Source organism: Ascaphus truei, chromosome 15, assembly GCF_040206685.1.
Source record: "Ascaphus truei isolate aAscTru1 chromosome 15, aAscTru1.hap1, whole genome shotgun sequence".
Taxonomy (NCBI): domain Eukaryota; kingdom Metazoa; phylum Chordata; class Amphibia; order Anura; family Ascaphidae; genus Ascaphus; species Ascaphus truei.
Genome location: NC_134497.1, coordinates 16761840 through 16771348, shown reverse-complemented (window position 1 = coordinate 16771348; position 9509 = coordinate 16761840). Strand labels below are relative to the sequence as shown.

General features: G+C 43.3%; 1 protein-coding gene across 2 annotated transcripts in view; it reads left to right on the top strand.

Moving 5' to 3' along the window:
• The window catches only part of LOC142466609 (protein-glutamine gamma-glutamyltransferase E-like), a 47431-nt gene that overhangs the window by 22923 nt on the left and 14999 nt on the right, over window positions 1-9509 (top strand). Inside the window, exons 1-9 of one of the 2 annotated variants that reach the window (XM_075571822.1) lie at window positions 974-1145; window positions 3733-3975; window positions 4583-4701; window positions 5441-5569; window positions 5695-5869; window positions 6971-7103; window positions 8040-8143; window positions 8450-8692; window positions 9054-9407. In XM_075571822.1, the coding sequence (XP_075427937.1) occupies window positions 1013-1145; window positions 3733-3975; window positions 4583-4701; window positions 5441-5569; window positions 5695-5869; window positions 6971-7103; window positions 8040-8143; window positions 8450-8692; window positions 9054-9407 (1633 nt within the window). In that variant the 5' untranslated portion in view covers window positions 974-1012. Of the gene's footprint in view, window positions 1-973; window positions 1146-3732; window positions 3976-4582; window positions 4702-5440; window positions 5570-5694; window positions 5870-6970; window positions 7104-8039; window positions 8144-8449; window positions 8693-9053; window positions 9408-9509 lie in introns of those variants that run through there. The other variant, XM_075571823.1, reaches the window with a different exon arrangement.

The following is a 9509-nucleotide window of genomic DNA, read 5'->3' as shown; positions in this document are numbered from 1 at the left end:
ATTGACCTTTTGACAGTGAGATAACGCAATAATGCAAATCCCTCCCCCACAGAAATCGGCAAAAGTGTCAAAATTTACATTTTCTTAATTTTTGGACCACAAAATTAAGCCAAATTGTCTAATATTCAGACTCGATATACTATTCCCGCGCATAACCAGACGGGGATCGTTTGATGTTATCTTTTTATCTTTTTTTATTCCATATCTGAGTTATAACCCAAGTCTCAAAATGATCCCGACATTATTTTGCATGAAGTATGAGACATGTTTTTCCGGTTATTTTCCTCTCTGATGGTTTCTCGCTATGTGTTAAAGTCGCAGTCCCAGTGATATGATATGAAGCAAGGGGTTTCTGCGGCTGAACCGCGTTACTTTCAGTTCTGGGGACCCCCTGCTCTCTGAGACCCGTACCTCTGTAGGGGCTGTCGGTCTCTCTCTGCAGTTTACAGGTCCTGGTCAGATGGGCCAATAGGAAGCCCGCAAATGATGACGTCAGGGCTCCCTATTGGCCCACGTGACGCGGGAACTTTAAATCCGCCATTACATTAGCCCCCAGAGATGCGACCGGCACCCTCTACCGAGGTACATATCTCGGGAATCAAGGGGTCTCCAGAAATGAACGTGGTTCAGCTATAACTGCTCCATTAAAGCCGCAGTCCCATTGGGTGGGATCTTTTTACAAGATATCGTCCTGCGGAGCTCAGCTATTTTTTAACTCCAGGGAACTCCCACATATATGTTAAGGCAAGCTGAGACCTCTGCCCCAAGGAGCTGACAATCTACAAGTTCACCAGTATCTCAGAAGCTGGAGAACGACGCGGTTCATCTCATTCCGACCTCCCATCCTGTAAATAAAACCACAAGGGATTCTGGGAGAACGTCTGCTTCTGTACAATGTATTCTCAGGCATTTGTTAAATATAATAAATATACCATTACAGCCTCGCAATGAACACCTGTATTGTCTTGCAGCCTTGAAGCTGAGAAGCTGGAACTTCCTACTAAGTTCTAATATGGCGGCTCACAGAACCAGCGATTATATCAGCCAAACTCTCATTGTGAGGAGAGGTCAAACCTTCCAACTCTCACTCAATTTAACCAGACCCATGCAGTCCAGGGAAACGCTGTCCCTTACCGCGGAGACAGGTAACCTAACTTCACACCGCCGATTCACAGCAATCCAACAGTGACCTCTGTACTGTCCCTAAGCAATGTTACAGGGGCAGTCCCACTGCACGTTTATTTCCTTATTGTCTGTATCTATGTATATCTTTATTTTCATTGTCCCATCCAGGTACATTGCGCGTCACAGCAGTAATACACGTGACATAATAATATAACGCATTGTGGGAATAAGCGCTTCAGCCATGACAGTAACAATAGGAAAGGGAGTCCCTGTCCGAAGAGCTTACAATCTAAGTGGTAAGAAGGGAGAACTTACAAAGACAGTAGGAGGGAGGTAAGTGTATCTGCAAGGGGCCAGGGGCTCAGTGCATCTGAGATATATAGTATCAGCCAGCGGTGCTACCCATATACTTCATTACAGAGGGGTGTTTTTAGATAGGTCTTAAAGGTGGATAGAGAGGGTGTCAGCCGGATATTGAGGGTAAGGGCATTCCAGAGGTGTGGGGCAGTGAGTGAGAGCTTTCAGGTGGGAGAGGGCTTTAGATACAAAAGGGGTAGAAACAAGACATCCTTGGGCAGAATGCATGAGTCGGAATGGTGTGTAGTGAGAAATTATGGCTGAGATGTAAGGAGGAGCAGAGGAGTGTATAGTGAGAGATTAGGGTGAGATGTAAAGAGGGGCAGAAGAGTGTATAGTGAGAGATTAAAGCTGATATATAAGGACGGCAGAAGAGTGTAAAGCTTTAAAATTGAGGAGTATTGAGTGTGTGATATGGGATTTTTTAAAGGAAGTCAGAAGAGGGATTTCAGCAGGGGAGATGCTGAGACAGATTTAGGAAAGAGTAAAGTGATTCTGGCAGTAGCCTTTAGGATAGATTGTGAGGGAGACAGGTGAGATGCAGGAAGGCTGGAGAGTAGAAGGTTACAATAATCGGGATGGGAGAGAATGAGGGCCTGCATCAAAGTTGGACTGGTGGCCAGAGATGGACTGTCACGGGAGACCAGGTATTTTCACCTTTATAACCAGGATCATAACATTGAGCAAAACAAGGAGGTAAAACAAATTGTCATTTATTTCGTTGAAACAGGCATACATACAGTGGGTTATAATATACAAGAGAAAACACACTTACTGGAGGTGTCTGGGCTACAAAACTAACCTTTCCTAATTGAAATAGTCCATTAAACAAAGTCTTTAGGTTGACCGGGACTTAGCCCAAAAAGTTCTGGAACTCTAGTTGTCAGGTAGTTACAGACGCCACCACTGTATCTGCTCCGGAGATGCCAAAATCCCTTGGCCGGGAGATACAGTAGTACCAAACGTCCTTGTACTCCTTTCGGTGTGTAGTTCCAGTCGCGACCGCTATGTTCCTTTTTGATAACTTGGCCCCGAAAGTTGGGACCGGATTGGGTGCTGGCTTTCTTATAGTATTTGTGTTCCATTCATTAAATACTCCAGCCAATTCGAGCGTGGGAGAATTTCTACCAGCCAATCAGAGACTTGCCAGTCTCCTGAAGCCGGGCAAGGATGGATTCGGAATCTGACAGGGGCGTGCGCCAGCTTGGCACCTCTGCCACTTGTTAGTCAGAAGCCACCTGTGGAGTTAGGCATCTCAAGGTCTGGGCTGGGCAAATGGTATTCCGATGACTTCCGTTCAGCCCAGGACAAGGGATCATGAGGCTAACTCGTTCGCCCAAATGGCATTCACACCTTGGCAATCTCTGTGGCTTTCAACTCCGGGACCTGAGCAGACTTAGTGGCACCAACTTGGTAGCCAACTGGTCTCTCGGAACCACAGATTTGGAAATCCCCAGCTCATATACAGTGCATAAACATTTGCCATTACACACAATGTTAAAATAAAAATATTTCACAATTTCTTGTAAGTCCCTCATTTACTAATTTTGACCGAAAAGACGCACACGTTCAGTTTCAGCGCTCCGATCCCTTCCTAAAAGAAAATGTTTTAAAAGTTGAACGAAATAACGCTTAGGATCAATTTCGGCGTTACTTTCTAAATACGTAGGAGTTTGGACACCGACTAGTGTTCTGGTTTTGATTTTAAATATTCTGTTAGTTTTTGGTACTAAAAACCTTAAGGGTTTTAGTTTGGTTTGTGGGTTCTGATGTCACTCACCCGGTTAAGCCCATATCTCAAATAAGCAATACAACTATTTGTTTCATCAATTTGACCTGCTATTTCATGTTTAAATAACAAATGTACATGTTTTGTACATAATTTGAACCCTTTCAGTGCTGGAGGGTCGTGCCACCTCCTTGGCCACGGATTCTCCGGCCCTGCCACATGCCGTGATCATTTCTCCGTTCCAGCCACCAGTTCGATCGAGATGGGGAGGGGGTATTTCATAACCTTTCAGTGCCCTGAAAGGATCGAGCAGAGGGCCATGACATAGGGTTTACGTCATATGTGCCCCATGGGTGCCATATTGCTTGATGTCCACCCCACATTAGAAGGACACTAAAGGGGTTAATAAACCTAAATAATAAAAGCTGCCAAAGTCTGGGTGCCCGCCCTCAATCCATCTGCACAGTTTGGATAGGTGATCTGACATTCATTTTATGTTTCTTGGACGTGGTTGTTGGCAGGTCCCTCAACTTCGGTATTAGGAAAAACAAGGATGGTAATGCCACTTTCCAGATCTTGGAGCAAAACATCTTGGAGCGCGACCCGTGGATCCACCAGTCTCCGCAAGCTGGCTGTTACCATCAATGTTCCAGCTGACGCGATCATCGGACGTTACCGGCTGAGCCTGCAGATCACCAGTGGAGGACGTACAACGTCCAACAAGCTGGGGGAGTTCATCGTGCTCTTTAACTGTTGGGCATTAGGTACTGAATTGTAATTGTATTCCTACTGACACTATACTATACTTTATACACTATACCCTGCAATGTAATATTTGCCTCTAACAAGCTTGGTGCAAGAATCTGACATGCTTTCAGAAGAGCTTGGCTTTCTGTCCATCAAACAATAGTATTAAATCCTACAGGGGTGAAAAAAATATCAAATATTTTACAAATATAACAGGAGAGATTTAAAAAAATAAGAAATCACTAGAGGTAAACAAAAATAAAATGCCCAAAGACATTCTGATAATGCCATGTACAGTAAGGCCAATATTAGTCAACTGGTCCTTAAGTCATCCAAATATGGACATCAAAAGATCTTGTACATTTTGTCCATTTTTCCATCTCCTTGCAGTCTGGAAAAACATGTTAACCTTCACATTAGGAATCCAATATTATGTTTATAGACAAGTACTGAAGCACAGTCAGTATTAACACATTTTGTTTACAGTTAATATGACTTCATTAGCTATACTTGGAGGTGGAAACATAGCTTGTCTGTAACTATCCAACAATAACACCCAGCACACCCCCCAGGTAAATATTTCCACGTGGCATATTCCATATACAATGTTGTGTCTGTTTTCAGACGATGATGTTTACATGAGCAGCGAAGCGGAGAGGACAGAGTATGTTCTTAATGAAATGGGAGTCATTTTCTACGGGAGCGCAGATTCTCGGAAGAGCAAACAGTGGGATTACGGTCAGGTAATTGGGGTCATCCAGTGAAATGTTATCATTAGGAACATCCGTTGGACAATACCCTGGGAATCCCCCGCAGACCCCGTACATAACATTTACTGTGTTTCCATCTCATTACAAGCACATACAGATTCTTCTGTTCCATGTTAAACCAGCAGAAAGTACAATATTTACATAGGAAACCCAGAAATGGAGCAATGTTACTGACCTTTATTTCACTATTACTTAGTTAGATACTTCCTTAGATGTGCCTGTCAGAGACATCCAAGTAACAGACTGGGGGATGGGGCAGGACTGTTCTAAAAGTTACACTTGAATATGTTATTTATCCAATAAGTAGATCTCATTACCCGAGGCCCTATATTTACTGAGAGGGAGTACACCATTAGGCACCTTCCAGCCCCAAACATGTCTTATGGAATATAACTGCTTAGTGGACATGGGCCATAAAGTGTCTTCTGGTGCCAGAAGAGATCTTAGAAACAGCACCTCTTAGTACAGGGGCTGCCCAACTCCAGTCTTCCAAGGGCCACCCACAGGTCAGGTCATCAGGATATCCCTGCTTCAGCACAGGTGGCTCAGTCGAAGACTGGACCACCTGTGCTGGACTGGTGTTGGCCATCCCCTTGCTTAGTAGTTATGGCTCTAAAGTGTCTTTCCTCTGCTATCTGGCTAGAGTACTCTGTATTATGGCTTAGTTTTCCAACACTTCACATGTGATTTCTTCTTGTGTGTCATACAACAGTTTGAGGATGGCATTGTGGACACTGTCCTCACCATACTGAACAAGAGCTTGGACTACCAAAGTGACCCCGCTTCTGATGTCTCCAGCAGAAATAGCCCCATCCATGTGGGCAGAGTGCTCAGTGCAATGGTGAGGCTGAAGTCATTGAAATATTTGAACACACAGTACAAGGAAGTTGTTCACCGAACCCCAGGATCAGTACGATGGAGCACAAGCACAAAAACATAGCTACATTCTTACTGTACTTTCCTTAGGTCAACAACAACGATGGCAATAGAGGGGTAGTGTCGGGGGATTGGAGCGGGGACTACTTGGGTGGAGTGAGCCCCTCTCGGTGGAATGGAAGTGTCCCCATCCTACGCAGTTGGCTAAAGAATGGACCTGTCAAATATGGACAGTGCTGGGTGTATGCTGGAGTTCTTTGTACAGGTTTGTCCTTTTATATCCCAACTACCTGAAAGTACGAGGCATTGCTCGGGAATTCTCCCCCTCTAGTCCCCCTTCCCCTCCCACCCCCTCATCCCCCCCCCCTCCCACCCCCTCATCTCTCTCCCTCCCATCACTTTCCTTTAATACCTTATGATGTCCCCAATTCTTTCCGCCCCGTCTTACTTTCTCATCACGCACCAACTGACATCCTCACTTTCTTTCATCTGCTTTCTGTGTAAACGTTCTAGCTATCTGGCTCTCATTATGACGTCACCAGTATGATGTCATGTGCCAGATATATAGCCTGCCAGGTACAACAGCCAGGGGCTGAGACTTGCTTAGAAAATTGTAATAATTCATAGAAGTAAAAATAGGATGTATCCAATTGTATCCAAACATAGACACAAACCCGCTCCTTGATCTCAGAAACCAAAGTACAAAATGTGGTTACGATATCTTAAGAGCTCTCCTAAATGCACAGACACACAACTTTCTAAAATATATAGAAGATGGGGTCCCACATGGGACCTAACGTCCCTAGCACCACCCACCACCCTTCCCCTTTTGGAGTGTTCGAGAGGATCCAAACCCTGACAGTTCGCCTTGTTTTGATACATAAAGTAATCGTTCCAAGTTTGGTTATTCTGAAATATATATTAGATATATGTTTTAAGAAGTGCAAAACCCAAACATTCCCATGTTTAAAAGATTGAAGAGGGGAGCGAGTCAGAGATCTCGGTAGAATGCCTTGTTATCTCCTCTGTGGGACGCGATTTTTCAGCAAACAGACGATATCGTGTTCCATACTTCCATACCCTCTTAATTCACTATCACAAAACAGGACGTAGGAAAAAAAAAACAACAGCAGACCATAGAGACCCGAAATGGGGACCTGTAATAAAATATAGTGCCGTGTTTGGGCCCAGTGAGGTATGGAACAGTTACTTTCCCCCTGCTAGTTCTAGCTGTGGCTTCTTCACCTTCATAGAAACATCTAACAGTAATCACTTTAAATAATAGGAGAAGATACGCTACATTTCCTTGATAAATGTGCTCAGATCCCTGGGTAATTATTTTTATTTGTGTTCCTTGTTTATTTAGCGTTGAGATGCCTGGGAATACCTTCTCGTGTGATCACAAACTTTGAATCGGGGCATGACACAGATAGAAACCTCACTATTGACACCTATTTCGATCTAAAGGGAAGAAACCTTTGTTTTAAGGACAATGTGTGGTAAGAGACGTTCTCTGTCACCACAGGCTCACGCTGAGAAGAAGATCAGCATTTTACATGTATAGTTTATAGAAGATTGCAAGGATTAAGAACAACTAATAATTCCAATATTATGTTATGAATTCAATGACATAAAGTGGTTTGAAGTGATAAAGATAAGTCCCCAGTAGTTTACACTTTACTTGGATATTGTAGGTTACTGTAGTGTGTAAAATAGTCGAAAAGATTAGATCTCATTAGCCTATAATGCCAGCTATACAGGCATACCCCGGTTTTAGGACACTCGCTTTAAGTACACTCGCGAGTAAGGACATACCGCCCAATAGGCAAACAGCAGCTCGCGCATGCGCCTGTCAGCACGTCCTGAACAGCAATACCGGCTCCCTACCTGTACCGAAGCTGTGCGCCGTTATTTACATCAGTTATGCACGTATATGACGATTGCGGTACAGTACATGCATCGATAAGTGGGGAAAAGGTAGTGCTTCACTTTAAGTACATTTTCGCTTTACATTCATGCTCCGGTCCCCATTGCGTACATTAATGCAGGGTATGCCTATATACAGTGCTGTGTACACTGTGAGGGATTGAAATTATTCTTCATGTTCACAACATCCCACATGTGGCCGAGATTGCGGCTAGAATGGGACAATCAAAAATATTTCAGCAGAAAATGTGAGGATCAAAAACTCAATGATCTATTTTATCGATAAGATAAAAGGTAACTAACTACACGTGGAACTGTTAGATACTGATGTTAGAACAGGTATGACCCAAAGCTGTTTGATTTGGACATAGAGACAATTCTGTTATTTTATGCCACAATTCCAGGACAGTTTGCAATAACAATGTTTGAAATCCATAATTAAAACCAAACGTAAAAGATAAAATACTTTGAGGTGGAAATATTGATATTAAGACTATTTTTCTTCCCAGGAACTTCCATGTCTGGAACGAGGGTTGGTTTGTTAGAAAGGACCTCGGCTCCTCTTACAATGGATGGCAAATTCTGGATGCAACTCCCCAGGAAAAAAGCCATGGTAAAATATTGAATCAAAGAAAGCAGGTTCCCATTGGTTTTGGGTTAGAACAGAACTGAGACATATTGGAGACTAAAATCCATGATTTAATGTGTAATACGAACTACACATAAAAGCCATTATTCAAAGGTCCTTGGTTTTCTACCGTAAAACACCTTACCACCCATTGACTTGAAAAGGCTATAAAAGTATCTTCCAGTGCCGGGAAATGGCTTGTGGCAGAGGATGTCCAGGTCTGCGGTGCTTAACGTAGTAAGGGCAAAGTATTGCTCTTCCAAGGATTAAACAATATTTTTTCTGATTTAGGTATTTTCCGACTTGGACCAACCTCCCAGAAAGCCGTTAAAGAAGGAGACGTGAACCTGGACTATGACGGACGCTTTGTGTTCGCCGAGGTGAATGCAGACACAGTAGAGTGGGTTCAATATGATGATGCAACCAAGAGGCGGCTTTACTCTGAAAGCAAATCGATTGGCCAATATACGAGCACCAAGGCGGTGGGGTCGTCCTCCCGTGTAGATGTAACAATCGATTACAAATATCCAGAAGGTAAAAAGATCACAGCTGGCACTATATACTTATTTTATGCCATACATAAAAGCGGTTTGATGAGTCACTGAAGTGATACATCATGTTATCCAAATTGTAAAAAGGTCTTAACAATAGATATTTGATCATTTGTCCATCTATCTAAATGTCACAGCATGACCAATCATTTATTAAGTAGTATTTCTATAAAATGAAAAATGTTTCCCATTTTGACCAGAGCGCCGTTTTTTTGTAACTCCTGTTCCCGGGGAGATTCTCACTTTTTACTGTTAATGACATTTAGAAATGTCAGGATGTTTGCATTATTTTTTTATACTTGTATAATTCCGAGTAATAAAAATGTAACTTCGGTCGCTCTCAGGCACTGCCAAAGAAAGAGCGATATTTAAGAAGGCCAAGCAATCACTACAACTGAAATTTGCCAAGATATCACTTCGTGTAGGAGATGGGGAAGGAGGCGGAGCTGATATGTTTTCAGCCGCGTGTGAAGAGTCCCGACCGCCGGCAGCTAAACCCAACTTCACCGGAAAATTCAAACAGATCGGGGAGTCACAGGTTGGCCAGGACGTCACTGTCGCCCTGACTATCAAAAACACAGCCTCCGTCAGCAAGAGAGTGGGGGTGAATCTGACGGCCACGGCGATCATATATACCGGAGCCCGGGTGAAAGAGATTCTGGTCCAAAAACACTATATCATCCTGGCGGCTAACAAAGGTATATTCCTTTATGATATAATAAACTCTGCAGTATATGTAAAGTTGTTAGACCATTTCAATACACAATAGACCAAGCGTGGCCAACTCCAGTCCTCAAAAG